This window comes from Arctopsyche grandis, chromosome 4 (assembly GCF_051622035.1).
Source record: "Arctopsyche grandis isolate Sample6627 chromosome 4, ASM5162203v2, whole genome shotgun sequence".
NCBI classification, from domain to species: Eukaryota; Metazoa; Arthropoda; class Insecta; order Trichoptera; family Hydropsychidae; genus Arctopsyche; species Arctopsyche grandis.
Genome location: NC_135358.1, coordinates 24,206,684 through 24,231,941, shown reverse-complemented (window position 1 = coordinate 24,231,941; position 25,258 = coordinate 24,206,684). Strand labels below are relative to the sequence as shown.

General features: G+C 35.4%; 5 protein-coding genes across 6 annotated transcripts; 2 read left to right on the top strand and 3 right to left on the bottom strand.

The window, feature by feature from the left end:
• Positions 1-1,883: 1,883 nt before the first annotated feature.
• Positions 1,884-3,433, bottom strand: LOC143910613 (cysteine-rich DPF motif domain-containing protein 1). The gene is made up of 2 exons (XM_077429167.1): positions 3,357-3,433; positions 1,884-2,298 (listed from the first exon to the last, which is right to left on the bottom strand). Exon 2 carries the CDS (start codon positions 2,296-2,298, stop codon positions 1,954-1,956), a length of 345 nt encoding a protein of 114 aa, XP_077285293.1. The 5' UTR covers positions 3,357-3,433; the 3' UTR covers positions 1,884-1,953.
• LOC143910612 (iron-sulfur cluster assembly factor IBA57, mitochondrial) lies at positions 2,253-3,406 on the bottom strand. The gene has a single exon (XM_077429166.1). The coding sequence runs from the start codon at positions 3,329-3,331 to the stop codon at positions 2,378-2,380; it is 954 nt and encodes a 317-aa protein (XP_077285292.1). The 5' UTR covers positions 3,332-3,406; the 3' UTR covers positions 2,253-2,377.
• A 640-nt stretch (positions 3,434-4,073) lies between the features above and the next one.
• Positions 4,074-8,341, top strand: Alg12 (Alg12 alpha-1,6-mannosyltransferase). Its single transcript, XM_077429569.1, has 8 exons — positions 4,074-4,349; positions 4,838-4,970; positions 5,051-5,224; positions 5,299-5,452; positions 5,530-5,674; positions 5,750-5,976; positions 6,058-6,198; positions 6,284-8,341. The coding sequence occupies exons 1-8, from the start codon at positions 4,188-4,190 to the stop codon at positions 7,533-7,535; spliced, it is 2,388 nt and encodes a 795-aa protein (XP_077285695.1). The 5' UTR covers positions 4,074-4,187; the 3' UTR covers positions 7,536-8,341.
• Positions 7,698-18,932, bottom strand: Adss (adenylosuccinate synthetase). The gene is made up of 9 exons (XM_077429580.1): positions 18,599-18,932; positions 11,185-11,287; positions 10,937-11,070; positions 10,707-10,852; positions 9,300-9,660; positions 9,108-9,232; positions 8,906-9,032; positions 8,699-8,819; positions 7,698-8,621 (listed from the first exon to the last, which is right to left on the bottom strand). Exons 1-9 carry the CDS (start codon positions 18,818-18,820, stop codon positions 8,569-8,571), a joined length of 1,392 nt encoding a protein of 463 aa, XP_077285706.1. The 5' UTR covers positions 18,821-18,932; the 3' UTR covers positions 7,698-8,568.
• A 2,697-nt stretch (positions 18,933-21,629) lies between these two features.
• On the top strand, positions 21,630-23,591 carry Sec13 (nuclear pore and COPII coat complex component secretory 13). 2 transcript variants are annotated; one of them, XM_077430235.1, is made up of 3 exons: positions 21,630-21,774; positions 21,852-22,438; positions 22,692-23,591. In XM_077430235.1, exons 2-3 carry the CDS (start codon positions 21,866-21,868, stop codon positions 23,064-23,066), a joined length of 948 nt encoding a protein of 315 aa, XP_077286361.1. In that variant the 5' UTR covers positions 21,630-21,774; positions 21,852-21,865; the 3' UTR covers positions 23,067-23,591. The 2 variants fall into 2 exon arrangements, with proteins under 2 accessions (XP_077286361.1, XP_077286362.1); XM_077430236.1 differs by having other exon boundaries at positions 21,685-21,774; positions 21,855-22,438.
• Positions 23,592-25,258: the final 1,667 nt, after the last annotated feature.

Genomic DNA, 25,258 nt, shown 5'->3' with positions numbered 1-25,258 from the left:
CAACATCATACTAATTTTTGCTCGATATTAGTGGGTATTTTACTTTTAAAAAATGAAATGTGTTTTTTTTTCCATCGTCTCAAATCCAATTATATACTTTTTATTTTTTTATTTCATTTTGACTAGAAGACGTGGTTTTATTTTTATCGATCGGCTGAGTTTTACACATTGATTTAACAGTATTTGATTGTGTGACAAATTTACTTTTATGAAAGTTGTTACGATAATGCTAACAACTCGATATACACAAAAATATCTGCGTAATATTATTATTAAAGTAATACTTAACTTATATTGATACTAAATGTTATATGGATTAAGGCGGTTAATATAATTTTGTGAATGTAATTTATCAATGTTTTTATAGCTTCCACAACTTTTTCTTATTTTCGAACTAAAATTTCAAATCAAGTATCCCTTTTTTTCGTTTCAAAATTATTTTAAAATAAGTCGACCAAGGAATTTTAATGCTCAAAAGTTAGTCCTTCATTATCGCTGCATTTGAAGTGTGAAAAAATGTGTTTTTTATAATCCATGTGTAATTTCAAATTGAAATTTACCTATGACTGATTATTATAAAAAGAAAATTAAAAAAAAAAATTCAAAATTGTATTTTAATGTAAAGTTACGTTAAATATTTTGTATTATTATATAGATAGCTTTATTAGTGATATGTGAATGTTTGAAACTTTTTTTATATATGCGCATATTTGATACCTAGTAAGTATCTACATATATTTCTGTTTATTTCATTTCATACTTAATACTATTATTATAAATATAATAGCTTCTAACGGCACTCTTACATTAACTATTGAATATGTTTGCATAATGAAATAAGTTTCATTGAATGTACTTGGGAAGAGTTTGAATGATGGGGGTTTTTTAATCTTAAAATTTTTCACACTGCAAAATATATGTGAAAGTTGTAATATGTATATAAAAAGTTTATCACTTATACTTATTATTATTATAATCACTTAACACTGCCTTGCATTGATCGTTCATTACATTCGCCAGCCATGTCACAAGAGCATCGATGGTATCTACGTAACTGAATAAACGATAAACCCTAATTATGTATGTAAATTTGAACGGGCCCGAAAACAGATCTGCTTAATACAGTATGCTTGACGTATTTAAACATTGACTTTTTCACAAAAAAAAATTGTACGTGTATTCATAAATGTATCTATTTAAAAATTAATATTTATATTAAGTATTGATCTTTAGACTATTTTAAGTACAATATTTATTACGCTTTATTTGAAAATGTTATGCATATGTTTAAAAAACAGCCTCTATCCATTTCACTTTTTTTTCTTTTTCAAAACAGTATTATTATTCAAAATTTACTATATTTACCCTACTCCGTATTATTCAAAATTTGAATATATTTTTATAATAACTCAGACATCCTCACTTATTGTTTTCAAAATTGTATTATGTAATACAAATCCATTAAGTATATACGAGTCTTGTCATATGTGAAGGCAGGTTTTTTCTAGCAATATACATAAAATGAGCTACATTTTGTTTATAAGTGTTATTATACATATATTTTTTGTACTATGTTTTGTTTCAATTGTAGTTAATGTAAATTTGCGTCTCTTTTATATTGGTGGATTTGTATTTGAATAAAAACATACAAAATGCGGTTGTTGAAGTAATAATTTTAAGTTAATCAATGCAAGGGAACACTATTGTGGCTGGCTTCATGAAAAATAATACATTCATTGTTTTTATATAAAAATCATCCTTTTTTATTTCCTATCCTGTTTCTTTGATTATTAAAAATACTATGTGCGTTTAGCAGTATGTCTTTGTGTATATGTATGTAAATTTCAATTTTGCACAAAGCTAAAAATAAAACAAACAATTTTAAACATATTATATTTGAGGTAGAGAATCAGAATTTCATACAAATTATCTACAATAGTTGGTTTTTGATGATTAACATGAATTTATTTTATTTTGTATGACGGTCGGAAAGCTTTCAAGTTTTTGCTTTGCACATGTGGTGCAAAAGGTTTTTGTATAAAAGACACTACACTCTTTTCCGTGACAGACCATTTGGTCGCACGCACAGCAATTGCTGCCCACAATCAAAATTTGTCCTCTTCTTGCCGTGCTAAATGGATCTTTCATCACATAGCTGTCTTCTTTTAACAATACACTTTTAGCAAAATATGGCTTTGTTCCTTTGTAGTCTACATTCTCCTTCATGCCGCACAGTTTGCAAAGGAATACTACCTTTTCAGGCTTAGACGATTCCGTTTTCGAAGGCTTCGTCGACATCTGAAAAAATTCAACAACGTTCATTTCTATACAGTCACACCAATAATTTCTAATAGGCTATATGATCTTTGGTTCTTTTCTAATTGGTTGGCTTCTCTTTGGACGCTTCTATTGGCCACCATTTAGGCTTATAAGTTTTAGCATTGAACCCTAATACTTTGAGCGAAGGTGCTGTCAATGCTTCCGTTATTCTCAGTAGTCCTATTCCTGTATTTTTAGAAACTCCTCTCACTTTTCCAACTGCAACATCTGAATTGTTGGAACTATAGATCGGAGAATCGTTAGGAATTTTTCCAGTAACGTCTTCGTCAAATACGAGTGGCATTAGCCTTTTCCTAACTACTCCAGTGTGATGAGTTCGAGCGGTCAACTCTTGTCCAATGTAGCATCCTTTATGAAAACTAACGCCATGTAAGTAATCACAATTCGCTTCCAAAGGAAAACTATTACCAAAAGGAATATCTTGAGCGCCTTCAGAAACGCCCAATCTGTACCTATAACTCCTGTACACTTCAGCGTCCGTAGTCGTGGATACATTCGATAGGTTTAAATCTTTGACTATTTTATCAGTGGACGTTGATTTTGGAAGTATCAATCGTGCTCCTAAAAGGTTTAAACGTGGATCCATGTATACGTTCGGATTGGATTCTATCAATTTGGTAAAGCTATCTATGTTGTTTGCGGACGAGTCGTGGTCTAAAGAATCGTTGAACAGGACCCACACGTCGAGATCTACGGGTTCAATTTGTACGTCTTTTTTAAGCTTATACATGTTCAAATGTTTCTGAACGGCTGATGCCAAGGTTTTGTCGCAGTCTATGAGGAGAGTGTCAGGTTCTAGAGTTTTGTATATGAGAGTGTCGAATAAAGTTCGTCCGCGAGCGTTCAGTAGCAACGAATAGAGACTCTTGTGTTCGTTCTGTAGATGCTGAAGATCGTTGGTGGCCACGGATTGCAGTAGGGAATATGTAGCTGGACCACGTGCTCGTAGCAGGGCTCGACCTATACCGGATAATAGCACCAGACGACACATGACTTCCGTTTTAAAAACAACGAACCTGGTCTACGATTGATCGGCAGATGCTGGCCGTTTTCCTTCTCACTCGGATCTCAGCTGTTCGACCGGCTAACACCAACTGTCGCGCCTGCACAGCCAATTAAACAAAATTTCAACATGAAAATATCAGTAGCGTGCGGTGAAAATCTACATATTTTTGTCGCGCAGCTTTACTTACGTATGTGCGAGCAGAGTGCAAAGGGATTCGGTATGACGTCGCCTTGTCGCCTTACATCCTGGTCGTGCACACGTAAGTAAGGCTGGCCACAAAAACAGATAGAATTTTACGGCACGCCATTGAAAAATATATACATTTGTACATACTGTTGTTACTGTAGTAAATTTCAATTGTTTATGATTAATACAATATTACTGTATATATTTCTAATTGATTAAAATGGCTTTTAATTTAGTTTCAGTTAGATTTTTCATTGATATAGATGGGTTTTTAATATATGAAAAATTAAAAAACTATCTCTTCTGACTTAAAATGCTGTAAAAATTAATGTGTGTGTATATTGTATATCTAAATTTGCGAACACAGTGAAGCGAGTTAGGATATCACATTGATTAATAAATAGCTAGAAAAAAAACAAAAAACTAAAAAATAGACAAGATTGTGCTTGAGTGCTTGATTGGCAACCAAACGAGTATAAAAGTGCTCGAAGATGAAACTGAGTAAAGAATTGTGTGAAAAGAAGCGTGATAGAAAATGTATAAATTCGATGGTAGGTATGCATACAAAGTCGATTGCTAAGGCCATTAGTGTCAAGAAGCAGAGGTGTGACAGCGTGAAGATTGAGAAGTGAGGAGTGAAGAGTTGGCAGCCGAGATGTCGGCGAGCGGGGAAGGGGGAGCGGGGGTGCGGTTGTCGCAGCTGGCCACAGTCGTGTCGGTGCTGCACCTGGTGTGGTGTCCCTTCACCAAGGTTGAGGAGAGCCACGCAATGCAGGCGACACACGACCTGCTTTATCTTAGAACCAACTTCACACAGGTTTGGCTAAATATAGCTCCTACGGAAAGTTTTTTTTTTTCACGTTTTAAATCTATATAAAGTTCATTTTTGTTTGTCCATTGCACAAATCTTCAGTTTTCAATTCAGAACCAACAAACTTAGTATAATATCATAGCATTTTGATTTATAAAAAGTTCTATTATTTACTTTTATTTCCAATATTCACTCATTCAAGTAACGTTTGGCAATTTGGCTAGTCGCCTATAAAATCATACTTTTTTTTGACGTTCTATTCGGTGTACCATTTTTCACAATAAAATTGAACTTATCTCATATCAAAGTTGTATTTAATATACAAAACTTTTCGTATGACATTTTTATTTTTCAAAATAATAACTTAAATCATTTTTCAATTAAACTCAATGTAAAATTTTCTGTAAGAAAATACTGCAATCTGTAGTTTTTTGTGTACTCCTTTATAAGTAAAGATGTAGGTACTTAGCCAGTTATTATTTTATATCTTTCAGTATGATCATCACGAGTTTTCCGGTGTTGTACCCAGAAGTTTCATCGGACCAATATTTCTATCTATTTTATCGACGCCTATGGTATTTTTAATACAGATTTGTGAGTGCAATAAATTTTGGTCACAATATATAGGTATGGTTTAAAACATTCTATTTTATTCGAAATATATAACAAAACAATAATTTCAAAATGTCGTTTTAATTTTTTTTCAGTAAGACTATCGTTAGCACTTAGTGTTATATTTTCATGGACTCGATTAAGAGAAAGCTTATCGAAAATATTCGGAAACTCATTCAGCATATGGTTTACTGCTATTACTGTAACACAGTATCACTTCATGTTTTACCTTAGCCGTACATTGCCCAATATAATCGTCATGCCTTTAGGTAAGCAGTATAATAAAATATCTACATATATAATGGCATGCGTTGAAGTGTTTTTATTTTTTATTTCATTCAAGTTCTACTAGCTATGGATTATTGGATAAACGGCAAACATGATAAATTCGTATATGCGTCTGGAGCTGCAATAATAATTTTCAGAGCTGAACTATCTCTTTTACTTGGCCAATTCCTACTTTATGATATTTTTTTGAAACGACTATCACTTGTAAGGTAAGTTACGATTAATGTAAACGAATGTTTATTGTATGATGAATCGAGGAAAGTATTGTGTAATTTTAATTTTTCAGATGTCTGAAGTTGGTGATTCCGACAGCGCTAGCGTTGATTCTATTGACCGTATCGATCGATTCATTCTTCTGGCATAGATTAACTTGGCCAGAAGCTGAAGTGTTCTGGTTTAATACCGTTCTAAATAAAAGTTCCCAATGGGGAGTATCCTTTTTAAATGGAAAAAAAATACGTACGATTTTCGTTTGACATTATGTTTCTTAACTCAAATTGTATCAGACATCGCCGTTTCTTTGGTATTGGTATTCTGCACTGCCACGTGGTTTGGGACCGAGTCTATTGCTGATACCGATAGGTGCTTATTTTGATCGCAGAACTTTAGCGTTCATAACTCCCGCGTTAACGTTTGTTCTTCTGTTTTCATTTTTACCTCACAAGGAATTGCGTTTCATTATATACGTTTTCCCACTTTTGAACATTGCCGCGGCGTCGGCTGGTAACTACTTGTACGTTCATTTATCACTCTTTATTGTATTTTAATGTTATATAAGGTTTGAAGATTGACAAAACATTTTCCATCGTTTTAGATGGGATCGTAGAGGTAAAACGACGCTATATCAATTCTTAGCGTGCTGCTCAATATGTTGTCTAATCGGTAACTCATTATTATCGTTGACTTTCTTGTCTGTCGCTTCAACTAATTACCCTGGAGGAGCTGCAATATCCAGGTACATATATAAACTTGTATAAGAAACTAATATAAATCAATAACTAATAATTTTGATCCATTTGTTTACATTTATTTGATTTTAGATTACATCGCTTATTGAAAAACGAATCACTTGTGAATGTTCACATTGATAATTTAGCAGCTCAGACCGGAGTCACCCGATATACTCAGTTGAATGATGATTGGAAGTATGGTAAACTAGAATCGTTAGCTCCAGAACGCCTGCAAATGTATACGCATCTCATAATTGAAGGCAAAAATAAATACTCGTCTAATATAAAGCAGTTCTCAGAATCCCATGTTGTATTAGACTTTATCGAAAGTTTTTCGCATATATCAATCAATTATCAAAGTCTTCCGCCATTTAAAATTAAAACAAGGCCATCTCTGTTCATTTTGGAGAGATTGTTGTGGCAGGAAAATCCATTAGGGCTTGATTTGCCACCATTGAAACCAGTGGTGGATTCAGATGATGAACAGGATGACCTATTTAATAATTCTATTGAAGATTTGATGAACGATTATGCCAAAGATGACATGTCCGACACTGAGAATGTTGTTGATTCTATCAATGAACCGGCAAATATTAGACATAACATAAAACAACTCATAGAGAAGTACAAAGGTGATGAATTTGGTGAAGAAGAAAACGTTAGGAAACTTAATAACTTGCGCGAAAATATGAAAAAAATTCACGACGTTCACGTTAGTGGTGTTAAAAAGTTTGAAATGAAAAAGAAGCAGCATTCGGATAAAGAAAAGTCGAAACTTTCAGCTGCTTCAACCAAACAGAAATTAAAAGAACTGATTGGTAAACATAGAAAAGAAGTATTAGATAAAGAAAATGCCAATACACCTGAAGAGGACGTGCAAAATGTAGATATAGAATTATTAAATGACACTGAAGAAACTATAGCTCAAACATTTGATGCATTTGATATTGATACAAATATTGAAGATGAATCTACTCTTCCATCTAATACGATGCAAATTGAATATGACACAATGAATTATTTAAGGAATACATCAGTTCAAGATATCGTCGAAGAGGTGATGCGAAAAATTGAAAGCCAAACGGAAGACGATTCCATATTAGATATTAAAGGTCTCGATAGTAACGAAAAGAGAAAAGCTATCCAACGTATAGTTGAAGAGATTCTATATGAAAAAATCGGCTCGCAAAAGTCGTCGGCAGAGGAAATGCTCGAAAATCACCAATCGGAAGAAATGAACATCGAAATAAAAGATTCTCCTTTCATTTTGGAAGAGGATGTTAATTCATATCAATATGAAAGTGGTGCAGTTGAAAATCAAAACAGTTCAACGGTAAATTAATGGTTTTAACCTTGCAAGGGTTTCACGCTCCTGTGGAGTCTCGTCTGCTATTATTATTTTTGTCCCAAGTTAAACTTATAAAGTTAGATTCAATATATTATATTGTGTGATAGTTGAGTGTGTTGCTAAACAATATAAACAATTTTGCTTGGTTTTTTCTTTATATACATATATTAAGCTTATGCAATTGTGAATATCATATATAATGTGCCTTACATAATATACAAGCTAGAATGGATTTCCACTTCGAATTTAAAAGCCTCAAAGGGTAAATATGCATTTTTTGTACCAGAATGAAATAATTTATTTTTGCTCTCATATTGCATTTATGCTTGATAATTTTATAAAAAGATGTAAACTGACTTTTTCAGTCTAAAAGACTTAGAGCTAGGAAATTGCACTAAATTATTAAAGACATTGAATTATGTGAAATACTGACTGATAATTAGCTATATGTATATTATGATATAGATGAAATGTATATAGTTCTGTAAATAAATAAGTGTAGTTTTTTTTTTTTTTTTGTTACATGGTATTGTATATCAAGATTAGTCAAAGTTGCTTTTGCCTAATTGTTAACCTAAATACCAGTTTTTTTATATAAGAAATGACTTTTTTTGTATGTAAGAATGAAATCTAGTCATTGATGAGAGGGTTATACATATTTTAAGTGTGAAAGTATAATACTACACAATTGTTACATTTTGTATTGTTTTTATCGTTTTGTAATGTTTTATAAACTGAAAGGCGTTGTTTTTAAAAATAAATTTATTCGAGCATCTTAATAAATGATCTTTTTTTAATTGAAAATTTTTCCAATCACTCGATACAATATATGTATATATATACATCGGTATATATTATAAACCAAGGAAAAGAAAATGATTCAGTGATCATATCACTACTAACAAATTTAAAAAAATCAAAAATAACAACAATGCACCTGCTTTCTTCACATGCCTGTAAATTTGAGTCAATTTACAATTTTATCAAGAAAAAATGGACTAAAAACAATAAAAAAATTCTTCAGATTCTATCCAATGTTAATAATCGACTCCCTTCCTTGGCCAACACCAATCCATTTAACTGAAAGTAAATATGAAGATTAACAAATTACTTGCGATGTACATACATATAAACAAACATTTGGAAGAGATACACACCAGGAATATTGAGATATTTTTGAATCCTCTCAATATACGTCTTTGCATTCGCCGGAAGTTTATCATAATCCCGAATATTTTCAATATTCTCCTTCCAACCTGGCATAGTTTCATATATAACCTACACATAAACAAAAAAAAAAAATATACATATAAATCCGTAACAAACTTGAGGTTGTCAGATAAAATACATATTCAAATACTTACTTCTACAGCAGCTAATTCAGCCATGGATGATGGGAAATGAGGAAGCTTCCTACCATGCAATTTATAGCCGACACCGATCTTAATTTCATCAAACACGTCTAAAATATCAAGCTTCGTTACACATAACCTAAAACCAACAATTTGAATAGATAAATCACATCATTATTACATACATTACAGTATGACAGAACAACAGTAATACCTTGTGTATCCGTTGACCATAGCTGTATATTTTACAACAGCAAGATCGAGCCAACCGCACCTCCTCACTCGTTTGGTCGTCACTCCGATTTCACGACCTCTCGATTGCAACAGTTGACCAGTTTCCTACGAACCACAATTCATCATGAAAAAAAATCAACTTATTGTTATCTACGTAACGCGTGATACATACATCGAACAATTCTGTGGGGAAAGGTCCGTCGCCCACGCGAGTCGTATAAGCTTTGAATACGCCTACAATGTCTCCAATAGACTGAGGTGGTATTCCCAAGCCAGTGCACACGCCGCCTATGCTGCAATTCGACGACGTGACGTACGGATACGTGCCAAAGTCAATGTCCAACATGGCCGCATTGGCACCTTCGACTAGGACTTTGCTGCCTTCGGAGAGAGCTGTGTTCAACATGCACACCGTCTCTTGCACCAATGGACGGATCTTGTCTGCAAAGATCGCATATCGGGAGAGTTCGCTATCTATGTCTACTACCAGGGAAGGGCACATGCGTTGATAGTGTTTCACGAGGGTTTGGAATCTGAAATATTCAGATTAAAACATTATTATTTATCTTTTTTTTATATAAAATACAAGTTTTAAAATTTCAACAAGAAAAGGACAATAATTTTGTCATATTTTAAGAGCTATACACTGTAAATTACAATTTTTCAGCCACGTAACTAAATTTATACAAAAAAAATATATCACTGTAAAGTGAGGATTTCAGGATACTACAATGATCAAGGAACAGATGTTATAAAACTTGTTTCACCCTAAAATAGAAACTTTCTGTCAATTTGATTGATCTATTTTAATACTAGCGAATGTATTCGCTAGTATTAAAATAGATTCAGTTCAGTTTGGGTTCAAATTCGTACAAATTTAAAACATAAATTAGTGGTTAGCGCATATAATGCTGTCGAATAAAATGGTCACAGGTTCGATTCAACTGGTTGCTGCTTCCCAGACCTTAGTTATGTAACTCCAGGTCGATCATTTTCCATCAGATTTTGCCAATTTATCTAATTTTCATTGAAACGGTTCCTGCAAATTAACATCCCTATCCTATCTCTCTCACAAAATTCGAGTTATTCAGCATCTCAATTATTCACTGATTTGTATAATGCTTACAATGCTTATATACAATGTTTGACCATAGATGTATTTTTTAATGCAAAATATATAATAATTGATATTTCTTGATCTGTAACACGAGTGCGCATGATTTATTGAATTTAAAAATTGAAGGACTGCAAAATATTTCTTCTATTTTCAGTGGTCTGCAGGTGTAAGAGTGTAGAGAAACACTGCTCTAAATGAAACATTTTCTTCTTTATATAGATATACATATACAGCTACAGTGTGCAATAAGAAACTGAAAACAAATACAATATATCGATAACTTTTAGCAATTTAAAACTAGTACTAAAACTACAAGACCAGTTGGGAAAGTATCCGTTCCTCGACACTGTCTCATTTACATATGTAAAACTATTTTTTATCCACTATCATTTCATTAATAATAAAAATTAAGACAGTGTAATAAATAACAATCAATCAACACAATTAATGTGTTGCAATTACTTTTCAGTAAATTGTCCAAAATCGCCAAGCAAATCGGCGATTCTCAAGCCGATGCGGTTCGCTTTAGACGCATACGTGGGACCAATCCCCTTTTTCGTTGTGCCTATTGACTTCAATCCTTTCTCAGCCTCTTGTAAACCATCAACCTGTCAACGAAAACAAATCAAAGTGAGCATATTTATACAACAATCATATACATATATAATTACAATGACTGATTGATCATTTACTTGTTGATGGAAATCGAAGACGAGGTGTGCTTTGTCCGAAATGATCAGACGGCCTTCCCAATCTTTAAGGCCTTTAGCTTCGTTCTTCTGCAATTCTTCAAACATACCCGGCAAATGCACGACAACGCCATTTCCTGAACGAAACATCCTCGTTATACATATGTACATAATGAACACACATTTCTATCTACGTACACATAATTCCTAATGGAGTGCTAATGATTATATTATAATGAAACACGCCTCACCTATAACCGATTTGCATTCGGGGCTGATAATACCGCTCGGCAGTAAATGGAAATCATATTCACTTCCATTGACTACTACTGTATGGCCGGCATTGTTTCCTCCCTGAAAAGAACAATACGAACATTCATTATATGCGATTAAAGTTATTTTAAGACAAACGTCATGATGAATTGGCATGCGAATTTGGAATAAGTTTAAAACGATTATTACACAATTGACAATTTCAGCAAAACCCAACCTTTTTTATTTATTTTTATATTTACCATGGTGCCATTACAGGTTGCCTCAAGGCGACACCTATGGCCAAATTTGTACATGTGCACTATATGTAAATTTATAACAGTAATACAACTTTTCAAATTATTTTTTAAATAATGGTGACAAATAGAGGGTAAGTGGCCAATTTGGCGAGGAACCGTTTCAACGATGAAAGCAGGTAAATTTCCAAACTCTGGTAGGAAACGATCAACCTGGAGTCACACATATCCAAGGTCTGGCAGGCAAAACAGCTGGACCATGGCTCGATGGTTAGCATTATACGCTAACCATTGAATTATGTTGCTGGTTGAAATTTAAATTGATACCATAAACTATATTTGCGGGACAGTATTAATGATGTTAATATCTTATATATATATTCAGTACCATTTATGGAGTTTTTCCTTTTTTTTTTAATTCAATATCAACTAGTGTTGCGCCCGTTGATATTGCAACGAGTGATTTCGGAAAGGATTGATACATGAATTTCAGAAATTGATACACGAATTTAAATAAAGTTATACGTATAATAATAATAACAAACAATGAATAAAATATACTTGTATGAATCGCTCTGTTTTCCTTTTAGCGTTAGTTATTTGTTTATACAATGCAATATTTGTGCGCAAAAAACATTCGAAAATCAATTCTTACTATATTTTTAAAATACAATTAATAAAATGTCCGGAACTGAAAAAGGAAATCGGGAACCGGAACTGAAAAAAGGAACCGAGACCTGGAACTGAAAAAGGAATTCGAAGCCGGAACTGAAGCAGAAATCTGGAACTGGAACTTAAAAAGGAATCTGGATCCCGAACTGAAAATAGCCCCATTGGTCAAAGCGCCTTGTTCGCGTGTATCTATTTTATTAAATATCTCTAAGCACAACATATGTATACTCCTGGCATTCTAAAATTTGTTTTTTTGAAATCTCCATACTAGTCGACGCGTCTGCCACATATCCACATACATATTTGCCACATATCCACATACATTTATTGGGATTATGATATAAAAATATGCCTTCATAATATAAAATAGTATATGTACGTACTACGGTTATGTCAATATTAAGAGGGTCAACGGTAGCACATAAAAATATGTTGCAAATTTAATTTAAAAACTTTATATAAATAAAAAAAAATGAAACGAGCAATAAAGTGAGGTCTTGTTATAAACAATAACAATAAAACTACATACATTGCACACATATGTATGGATTTATGACCAATGGTTCAGAAGATAAAGTGAACATTATGTTTCATTTTTTTCAGCAAATCATTCAATAAAACAATATGTTATGTAATTTCTAACTGGTCAAGTGAGAGGTAAAGCTTGCAAATGGAGCGAAGCGGATTTCGCTTGAAATTTCTCGAACGAGAAGACCTTGAATATCCTCACAGCAAGCATATCGACCAAGAGTCTCGTGATCGATAGCATCACATCATCATCATCATCCTAGCTGCAATAATAATAAACGTCAGACGATATCAATTTAATGGCCTTAAACTCCATCCATTTCTCTACAGATACATAATACAGTAATACATATATAAAAGATAAAGTAAAAATGAAAATATTCTGCGATGTCGTGCCCAACCGTTATAAAGTCTCAAGCGTTCAGATATTAATAGACAACAATATAAAAGATGGCAAAAAAATCTAGGTCGTGAGACCTTAATGCCATATATTATCAACATAAAATAAAATAATATTATTACGATTCGATTCTCTACGAAGAATTAAATTGAAATATGTAAAAAAGTATTATCGTTTATTTTTAAATCGTTTCAAAATATCGCAATAGCTAGTTGAATCATAAAAAAGTCGATCGAGAATCCAAGGTTTGCCTGAAACTGATATAAAAACATTCACTGAAATAATTTTTATACTATAGATTTTATATTCTATAATAATCAGTCACGCGATGTCTCGTGCTAATCTGTTCGTTCTCTGTTTACACGATTCGCACAGCACGGCTGATAGTCATTATTCGCATAGGTTCTGTCTGAATATTCAAACTGTGTTTCGCGGAATCTCTCGATCAAAATTTCTAAAATTGATTAGGCACATTGTATGTAAAAAGCTACGATACATTTTTTCGACTAAAACGAGGTGCCGCAGTTGAAAACGTTTGAAAATCGGCTATTTGGCATTCTGGGTTTCGCCAAGGAATGATTCACCAGTCAGATGACGTCAAAAGCGAAATTATACATACTACATGTGTTCAACTATGTATTTTTAACTCTAACGACAATTGCACGTGTCGTCCCTTCAATGTTTATCCGTCCTTTCAAACTCAATGTATAAACGTATTTAAACTAAATACATGTATATTCATTGGTTCATTGGAAAGTAGTCTAATGAAGAGTATATCGAAAAGTACCTACATAACTGTATTTGCCTATTTTTATCGTTAAATAGCTAGCGTGCAGTCGCTGTCAAAGTAAAAGATTATAAACCGACAGGTTTATGTTGAAAAGCGTATTTGTGACAATCATTTTGATTGTTTTAATTTTGCGGCTTCTTAGTTTTAAATGGGCCAATGTTAAATTATGAGCGAATTGAATTATAGTTATGTCAAAATGTCTAATTTCGTGCGTTAAACGCCAAATCCTAGAAAAATATTGACTAAGCCAACGTTTTCTCAACTTTTTTCTACTATTCTCACTTCAGAATGGAATTTCAGTCACGAGGTTTTCTAATAAAAGTTTTATATTTATTACAAGTCATACTATGTTTCAAAATGACTATAGTTGGTCCGCTGTAGGAAGACAATTAGGAAAAACGTATGTATGTACTGCTGTACCTTTCACCCCATTTCGACCAATGGCATAAAATAAATCATAGCATTTCTAACATCTCCACCAAAAGAAAACCTCAATAGCATTTCGTACAGACAATAGAACATTGTCTTCCTACATGGATGGACTAAAAAATGCTTTTTTTTGGCGATTGAATCGTCAATGATTTTTTATTGCTTTAAATTATCTAGCGAATTAAAGTAAAAAAAAAGAATTTTCTACAAATTTTTTACCCGTGATTATTAAGCATTTCTTGGGCCATTTTTATATTTCACTACGTTTACAAGGATTGGTTTTATATCTCAATATTTTTTACAATCACAATCAATATAAAAGACTTCCGACTATTTGTTTTCCGACAATGCTCATTTTGAGCACAGCAATACTAGATTTTGAGTTAAGGTCTGACCGCACTATGCGTCAAACGAAAGATCCGACACTTAACAGTGTGCGGTAATATTAGGTAAACCGCACGTGAACGACAGCGATGCGACACTACGCAGTAAATTATGTCAATCATTCGTTCAGTACCTCGGAGCAAGCAAGATGGACGAAACGGACGCTATTATAGTATCTTTGATATGCGAAGAAGAAGAACAATCGAGAAGAACCAAAAGATTATGGCTACGTGCTATTTCAAAGTCACGATATGAAGAAGGAGAATAATTGTCGCAAGGCAACCCCCACTCAACAAAACTTGCGTCACGTCGCAAACGACACCTTGCGTCAAAGTTGGTCGAAAAGTCAACTTTGACGCAAGGTATCGTTCTACGTCATGTAACTGTCGCGCAGTGCGTTATGTCTCATGCAATACAAACAATATTTGGTCGCGTACTGTTGTGAAGTGTCGGATCGTTCGGTTGTCGCATAGTGCGGTCAGACCTTCAAAGACCGCAAATGCCAAAAAACTTGCGCTTTTTTTAATTAAATAAAAGGGCACAAAAAATATTTCACTATTGTCAACCATTTTTTTTTACTTGAGGAGCATCCGTCTAACGCCTAAACGAGAGCGACCAACTAAAATCATTATCATATTCGAATTCAATGAGTCAAACTTAGCAAAAAGAGTGCTAAGTCTCCGCTCAAGTGACTAAAAAACGTCTTATTATTGCATACTAACATTTAACAAGTTTATAGTTTTAAAATCACTACCCGAATTGAATATGAATAACATTTGCCAATATTTTTAAACTGATTCAAACGCCACAACCCTTAAATATCTCAATGTATGGACTTACCGACCGTAACGTAACGAAAAAGTGTCGTATTTCTAACTTTCATCCGCTCGAGCAACGCCGGGTACAATACAATAAAACAGCACGAATTCTGCATTGAAAAAGGTTTCGTGCCAAAAAACCTTTGAACGACGCTGCATAATGCGAAATTTGAACCCAAACTATCGACAAAACCAGGAAAACCTTACAACTCGTGAAGGTTAAACAGTTTCGATTTTTCTACTGTGTACAAATTGATAACATTTTCCCCCTCTGGAATCATTTATCATCCGAATTGTCAAACTCTCCATGTATATTTATACAAAGAACAACCTTCCAATGCGTTGCTAAACAAAAAAAAATGCTCAAAAAAGACTTTGGATCAGATTGAACCAGAGAAGTGTCAAAATACTTGAGTATTAACGTATATTCGTAGTATCGGGTTGTGTGAGATATGACCCAAGTACTCTATAACACAATAAGGAGTGCCTTACGAACAGAAAAACATATTTCATGTATGATGATTACAAAATCAGATAAGGCGACTCTCTAATGATGCACTTGTGTAAACGTACTGCGAGCTGATGGAATTTTTTTAATGAATTTTAACCCGCTCCACTCTTCAGGCGAAAATAATTCGAAATTTGACTCTCTTTGATTATTATTCCCTTTAGTACATTCGGTATTTGTTTTGTTTTGCTTTTTTTCTAAAAGGCATTACGACATTTGATCAGCTTCTGGTGATAATACACATATATATTGCGTAACGCGTTTTGGCAATGTGACAAAACGTACCTAGTCTTTTTAACACGTTCTCCGTCAAACCGATTTATTTTTCAGTTGAAAAAAAAAAAACAAATAAAAAAACAACAAATAACAATTGCGGACAAATCTTATTGTTACATTATGTTATCGAGCGATATTTCTAGCGAACGTGGGAATCAAAATTACGCGAACATTCGATCATGGAAATAAGATATAGTACTTTCCTTATCTGGTACACACACCCGGCAAACAATGAGAAATTGTGAAATGTAATAGTATATAAATTTAAGTTTTTATCAGTTTATTTATATTGAAAAGGGAACATATTGTTACATATTGAACATAAAATTACATATTGAGAAATCAAACGGTTTAATTTTAGCGATTGGACATTTTGCTTTTGAAATATTCAAATGTATTTCGGTACTTGTTGGTTTTGACGACTCTTTCTTTCACCCGTTTTAATATTGAGGCAAATCAAAAGATAGGATATTATTTTATTTGTGTATAGAGAATTTGTGAATTCGAAATAGCGGGTTTTAAATAGAATTTAGATTGTAGTCGTAATTTGTTGTTAATTTTTTACGTTTTTCTTAGAATTAGCAGAAGTATGTATGTATGTAAATGTAGAATGATGTCTGCAGTGCTGTTCGGTCCAAATTAATAAAATTCATACTAATATTTGTTGTTAGAATTTGACTTAAATAGCTCTTTTGAGTGCTGACGTCTTTTCTGTTGAAAGCCCGCTACGCTGAAAATTTCACCATCATTTCCAACTAGAATTATTTAGAAATCCTATAGAAAACCCTAGATCACTACCCTAGATAACTACCACCGAGGATATCGAGTTTTGTAAAGATATTTTAGACTCTCTAATATATCTTGCAACAATATAAAATAAGTCTATTAATAAATTTATTTTTCCAAAACTAGTTCCATCTTCTTCATTGTTGTTAAAATGTAATGCCAAGTCACAATCTAAAATACTCGGCAGTTAGGGATTTCTATCGGGAAATTCTGCTATGGTTATAAATTCGGAAATTCCGGTGTAAACCAGTCTTTATAAACGTTGACAAATGAATAGAGCCCGGATAACCAAGGTGCCGTTTATTGTTCAAGCATTTATAACAATTGAACAATAAGCGGCACCTTGGCTATCCGTACTCTACAAATGAATGAAACGAATTACACGACCCAAGTTGAATGCATTTTTTTTCAATGCTACCTGGAAAGGCTTAGCGGGTAGTATTCTTGTTTACTTTGTAGATGCTCAATATACAACGTCGATCGGCTTTCTGCAGGTCCATGGACTTGTTGGCGAAACGCCGATCGGCGTTTGTCAGCATTCAAAAGGTTAAGAAAATACGCATGAATGTCCGAACATAATTTTATTGATGAATAGAAATGGGATTTCGAGATGTTTTTTATTGCCCTGGAAGACCAAGGGCAGTATATCGATGGCTTGGTGCACAGGTATTGAATGTCCATTTTTGAATTTGATTCGAATTTTAAGTTTGTAGATGCTGGAATAAATCAGGTTTTATTTTCAAGACAATTTATGTATACTACAGTTGCGCAAAAAAAGACTTACGGAAGCGTTTTGGAGAGGCCTTCATCCAACAATGCATGGTGAATGTATGCATGTACATCGGATTAATGATTTTTTTTACAATCTACCTGCACTTTGTGATAAAATTTATTGGCACAAAATTTTGGTTTGTTGTAAATTAAAAAATAAAAGTTTAACAAACGGCTTAGTTTAGTCTCAAAGACAATGCTAATTCAATCATTCGCATGCGGAAGCCTTGCGATATTTCCCGATTTCCCATTAAACAAAGTATATGCATTTCTAGACCTGTAAGGGTTAAGTATAGATTCTGTTGTTGTTTTTTTTTATTATAAGTTATCGTTCGATGAAAAATAAAACGACAAAAGATTTTATTACATTGCTGAAACGTCGTCGTAAAACCAAACGGAATGATGAATAAAATGCGAGTACATAAATTTAATGGACATTTTTCAACGAATTCAAGGTGACAATAATTTTTAGAACGCACATACATACTTGATAACGTGCAACAATAAAGTTTGTTCCGGCAAATTTGCACAATATTGTAAAATTGAAAAAAATGTGTATATAATAATTTCAGAACGAAATTGAAAATAAGTAAAAAAAGATCAGTACGGGTATGAATTGAAATAAAAACGTGACTTGATTGAACATTGGAAGACATGTGGTACACGATATGACGAATCGAGTTGTGGAGTGGAATCTCACGAGAATCCAATTGGAACGAGGGGTTGGGTTAGGTTAGGTTAGGTTAGGTTGGGTTGGGTTAGTTGAGAGAAGTGATAAGTGAGAGATGAGAGACCTGGCAACGGCAGACGATGTCGGCGTACTGCGCCAAGAAGTCGGAGACTTTGCCCTTGCCTTCGTCGCCCCACTGCGCCCCGAGCACCACCGTCACTTTGCCCGCCGCCACCACCTCGGCGCCCCCGTCGCTCCGCCCTTCCGACTCGCTCGCGCGCGCCCCCGCCACCGCACCCGCACCCGCACCAGCACCCGCTCCCGACGAAGTCCCGGCCTCCACCATCTCGCGGCGCGACACGTCCACCACCGACACGCGACTCGCACGCTCTGACACCGCTCGGATGCGGATTGCACTCGCACTCGCTACCGCCACCACTCCCTTTCCCTCTACACGGAACACCAACCGAATCTATTCCCACTCCAACCGTCATTTTCGCCAATCGACGTTTTCAAGTTTAGAATCCCCTGATTCTAAGCAGCGAGAAGAACCAATGCCTCCATTTTGCGGATGTCATCCACTTAGCTTAGAACACACTATTGCATATTGTGGCATTGCACTGCGGCCAAATATTGTTTGTATGAAATTGTATGAGATTGAACGCACTACTACACTGCGCGTCAAAATTCAATTTTGTACCAACTCTGATGTGCTGCGCTGCGTCGCTGCAGTGCACTGTCGCCTAGTGCGGTCAGATCATTTTATTTTTATTTTACATATATACCAGGAAGGCCTTACAGGTAAATCCCAATGCGCCTTCCTGGCCAATTACAAATACAAATACAGCATTTTTATTATAAGTCGTTGAATTGCGAGACACTGAAAAAACTCGCAAATTAACGAGACATCTATGAATTGTACATAAATTTTTATTGTACATCAATCAAATTTTTCAAATAGTGGTGACATAGTAGGTAGGAAGGATTTTTAGCCAATTTTTTTTCCGGGAACCGTTTCAACAATGAAATCAGAGAAAATTGGCAAACTCTGATAGGAAACGATCAACCTGGAGTCACAAATCCAGGTCTGACCAACAGCATACTCTGAAAAATTCATTTTCATTCAGGGATAGAACCCGGCACCTTCTTGACGGTAAGCAGAAGCTTAACGTCCGAGCTATGCTATGTTGCGCAAAGACCGGCCCAACGAAGGCCAATGGGGCCTTCAACACAGTCAATATTACTATGGGGGATGAACGAATGAGACGACTGGCATGTTAATGCACGTGTTTATTATATGACAGCTGAAGACAGAGTGAGTAGCAGCTGTCCGAACCCAGCCGGGTTGGTCCCCACTCGCAGGAAGGCAACCAAACTCGACCATGTCGTATAAGCGAGCCGCCACATCACTCCCCCCCCAGCATCAGCGATACCAAAATTACAAAGAAACAAATTTTACAAAAGAAAAAAAAAATTGTTGTTACACAAGGAGAAAAAATTATTACGTGGGGAGAAAAAAAAAATGTTGACGTGGGTCATCCGCTGTGTACATAGGTGTACCGCCCTGAATGGTCGGTAGATTCGAGGGCGGTGACGTCGCGAGCAGGACGGTGGGTGGTCCGATGGTCGCGCGATGCGATGCTGCGGCGGCGGCGCTCTTCCGAGGCTGATGTCGGTTGGTGGGGCGGCGGGGGCGGCAGGGGCATCGATGTGGTTGATGATACTCCGAGCTGGACTGTGAGTCGTTGTGGCTCGTGGAGGTGTTGTAGCGCTACCGCCCGTCTCGGCGTGACGACGCTCGTGGGGACGGACGGGGCCTTGATGATGATGATGATGATGATGGTGCTGAGGTGGTGTATGTCTTGTGGTGCTGGATGACCGTTCTATGTGTAGTGGATCGCGCATGACTCCACATCCAGCTGTCAAGATCGTCGTCTCATTCGCTCCCCCATTTTTTAAGAGCAGCTGTCGTCGACGTTGTGGCTGGACGTCGGTAGGTAGGTAGGTAGCCGTGTCTGCTCGTTTATTGTCACCCGCGGGCCGTGACGCGTGTTGATGGCGATGGGGGCGCGGCGGGTAGCTGGTAGCGGGTAGCCTGGCTCGGCGAGGCAGGGATGAGCGGCATGTTGAAATTGATCGAGGCTGCGTGGCTCGATGTCGGGGGTCACCAGTATGGAGGATGAACGAATGAGACGACTGGCATGTTAATGCACGTGTTTATTATATGACAGCTGAAGACAGAGTGAGTAGCAGCTGTCCGAACCCAGCCGGGTTGGTCCCCACTCGCAGGAAGGCAACCAAACTCGACCATGTCGTATAAGCGAGCCGCCACAATGATATTGCCACGTTATGGGTTGAGAGTGGACGCTAACTTAATTTTAGTTGGCCTTCGCTAAGCTTTCCATTCGGAACTAACGAACGCCAACAAATCCCTTTCGATAAGCCGGCTGTACGCAACTTTAAACGTATTCTTCAGTTGTTTGGACACATCACGAATCGAGACCAGGATAGTCTGAAAAAATTGGTCTTTCTGAAAAGCGTTGAGGGAAGCAAAGGCTACGTCCACACTATCGATATATACACCCGATATTTTTTAATTTTCTATATCCAGTTCCCATATTGCAACCTGTGGTTGCTATTTAGGAACTGGTTATGGACAAATTCGTAAATATCGGGTGTAGATATCGGTAGTGTGAACGTAGCCAAAGAAAGAGGACGATCCCCAATAAGATGGAGTCACCAAATCAGGGCTGCCACTACGAAAGTGGTGTTCAGTCGCTGCGAGCTGCGGGATGTCGAAAAGACTGGATGACCACGATGAGCTACACATGGAAGTTGGAAGACAGGAAATTCACGGCCCTCCGATATATACTCACTATGCGAAAATACACAGCAATGCTCACATATACACAATATATCGCTAAGGTGCGGGGCTTACTATCAATGCTCTGTACACTTCTGGTACAAAGTGAGATATAAATGAGCCCTATAATCTATTATTCTAAATAAATACATTAAACTCTTGAACGAGTCACCAGTTGCCAAAAATCTTAAAGCGTTACGATGGTAATCCTATTCACTACTGATATATCATAAATTGGTATTAATATACCGTATATTTTAATCGAGTGACCGACATTTGCAAATTTTCCCTTATGTATTCGTATTAGCATGACTTGGCTGGAAATATTCATCATAACGTTGATTGACAACATATTGTCAAACATTAAGTTGGTGAACGTGATCTCCACGTCTGTCGCCGTTTGACGTTTACTCTGCGCCGGTTAACTCTCGTCGCACGTAAATATTTCACAATTTGCATCGTACGATACGCGCGTTTACCCATTACGTTTCTAATATTCGAATATTTTCCACAGCAGAGTCTGAAATCATGGTGTCTGTGGTGTCAGCGGTGGACACGGGTCACGAGGACATGGTGCACGACGCGGCGCTCGACTACTACGGCCTGCGCCTCGCCACGTGCTCCTCCGACCACAGCGTCAAAGTATACAGCGTGAGAGGAGGCGCGCACGCCCTGGCGGCCGAGTTAAAAGGACACGCAGCCCCCGTCTGGCAATTGGCCTGGTCACACCCCAAACACGGAGCTCTCCTAGCTTCTTGTTCCTACGATAGGAAAGTCATCGTTTGGAGGGAAGCCGCTCCTAATGACTGGACCAAATTGTACGAATACTCCAACCACGACTCTTCCGTCAATTCGGTAGCTTGGGCTCCGCCAGATTATGGTGCTGTGCTCGCTTGCGGCAGTTCAGACGGCTCTGTATCCGTACTCACCTATAGAGCTGATGCCGATGCCTGGGATGCTCGTAAGATACCTGGAGCTCATGCCGTGGGATGTAATGCCGTTAGCTGGGCTCCAGCGTTTGCCGCTGATGGATTGGACTCGATCCCTTCAAAATTGGCCGCCAAACGATTGGTCACCGGTGGATCTGACAATCTAGTGAAGGTACAACAATAACCCATAATCTGTTTTATACCATTTTACAGATAATTCTACGATCATCTGCTATTTTATAAATTGCACATTTTTTTCTACATCAATAAAACGAATAAAATCTGGCAAACATTGATAAACACTAGAATTTTGATATTTGTTTTTTAATATTTGGGATTATTTTAGTACTAAGATATTCATATAATACAATTTTGTTGCTTTGAAACAGTATGAATTTTAACATGTGATGAAATTTTTTTTGTAGATTTGGGTAGAAGAGGCTGATCAGTGGACAGAAGAGACTCGGCTTGAAATACATACTGATTGGATTCGAGATGTAGCATGGGCTCCATCTATAGGATTACCACGCTCCATAATCGCCTCGTGTTCCCAAGACAAACGAGTAGTTATTTGGACGAGCGATGACAATGTATCTTGGACGTCTACCATTTTGCACACTTTCGACGATGTGGTTTGGAGCGTTAGTTGGTCCCTCACTGGGAATATATTAGCTGTTTCGGGTGGTGATAACAAAGTTAGTTTATGGAGGGAGAATAATGAAGGACAATGGGTGTGCATAAGTGAAGTCGCCAGAGGTATAGGAAATATCAATAATACCGATGACGGAGTACTCAATTGAATCGAACTACTGATAAATACTACTTGAAATATTATGCGATGTTGATATAGTGTCATAGTACACACGAACTTTTCGTTCTATTTGAATTCTTTTTACTATTTTAGTTATTGTTTATATATCTCAAGGATAAAAATAAAGATTAATAAAATATATTGAGGGTTTTCTTTTGTATTATTTATATTATAACTGTGAATACGAAAATTGCCTCTGATACAAATTAAAGTTAATTTATCGTATGTGCCTTTATGATACATGTTTGATTATAGTCGAAGATTTATTCCTTTCTTTAATTAATTGTGTCAGTTGAGTGTATAGCGATAAATATTTGTATTACATTGTATATGCATTTTATATTATAATAAAGTTTGTTTTAAGATTATTTTTTGTTTCATTTTGATTTCAACCGAAATGTTTAATAAAATGTGAGTTACATACATTTATACAATAAATATAATTAATTTACGAATAACAGTTTGAGGTTGTTAAAGGTCACAAACCTATCTTAGAATTAAAGTGCATATTTATAAATATTCGTTTTATTTACAAATTACAAATGTATCTAATTTATTTTTAATTAAGAATTTTCAAATTCTTTTCAGATTTCCACTAACACTAATAACCTTTTTTCCAAAGCTACATACATACCCAAGCCATATATATTTTTCTTTTCAAAAATGCTATTATTATTTTTGTTTAAACATAAGAAAGTAAAACTCTACTTTAAACTAGAAAGAAGAAAAATTGCTATATATCATTAAAAATTAATCAAGAAAAAGTTAAGATGTACGTAGGTTTAATATTTCTTGTAACAGAAATATTAACTATTATGTAATTTACGCTACTGAAATATTTGATACAATACATAAAAAAATCCTGTTCCCGTCTCAACAGTTGTACATAAAAATATGGTATGAAATCCTCCATTCTTTTCTCTGATCACAAATTCCTTCTTCTTACATCCGTTGATTAGAAAAAAAATTGAAATTGGGCTTATTTCCCAAATATTAAAATTGTAAAATCTGCAAATGAACCTATTCATCAATTTTACCACATGCAAACTCTACAGATTAAAATATTAAAAGAAACATTCAAGCTATTTCGTGTTAAATTCTGTATTATTTTTTTTAATTTTTAATTTTTTGCTTTTGCTTTTTGTTGTATCTATTAATTTTTTATTTTATTTTTTGTTTTCTCCCTCTCTTATTTTATTTTATTATTGTGGCGCATTAGGTTCTTCCTGTAATGCCATAATGGTCAAAAAACGTTAAATAAATAAATAATGGATTTGCATGAGGACGGTGGGGCTAATGATTTGGATAGAGGCATTAGGTAAGCATTGATCAGAAACTACTTTTGTAAATATTTCACTTCCGTTCCGCATCGTATCGTGTCTATAAAAGTTTAAAATAAAAAATTACCGCTTCAAATCGAGGGGATATTGTTTTTTCGATGACCAACCAATATTCAACATCCTTGAAGAAATAAATCTGGCAGTCGCAAAGATAATAGAACATAAAATACGATAAATTAACTCTATGCGGACCAAAGCTATACCTGCTATCCCGTTATTTCCTCGAATTATAGTTCGGGTGTGTTGTAAGCAGAGAAATGTTATATTAATAGAAGTGGCTTTAGGCGTCATATTATCAAGTGACGATTGTCCACAGACAATCCTAAATAATTTTAGCATCAATCGTATTTGATGCTTGGTGCTCGACGTATGTCCGATAAAAACTTCTCTGTTTGTTTATATAATATTACTCGCAAGTTGGGAAAGCATCGGTAAAAATTGCACAATGCATTCAAAAACACACAATAAACAACATGGGATACATTTTTATAAGTAAATTGATCCGATTGTATTCCGTGCGTTGTAGCGTATTTATAGAGACGTACCGCGTAATATTGACAACAATTATTTATTCGTAAGGGCCCTTCTATTATTATTACATTTCTCTGGTTACAAGTTGTAGCTTGCAACAGCAATCCACAACTATACAACACGACTAACTAAATGAATTTTAAAAAGTACGATGTCTTGTTTCGTTTTTTCACAGGAATATAATTTTGTCGACTCTCATTTCTTTCGGCCGCCTTTATATTTCAGCCGCCTGTGTGCGTTGCACACATTTGTACATATGGTAGGCGCGGCCCTGGAAAAAAGGATCTTTTAAAAAGTCGGTTGACGTTGG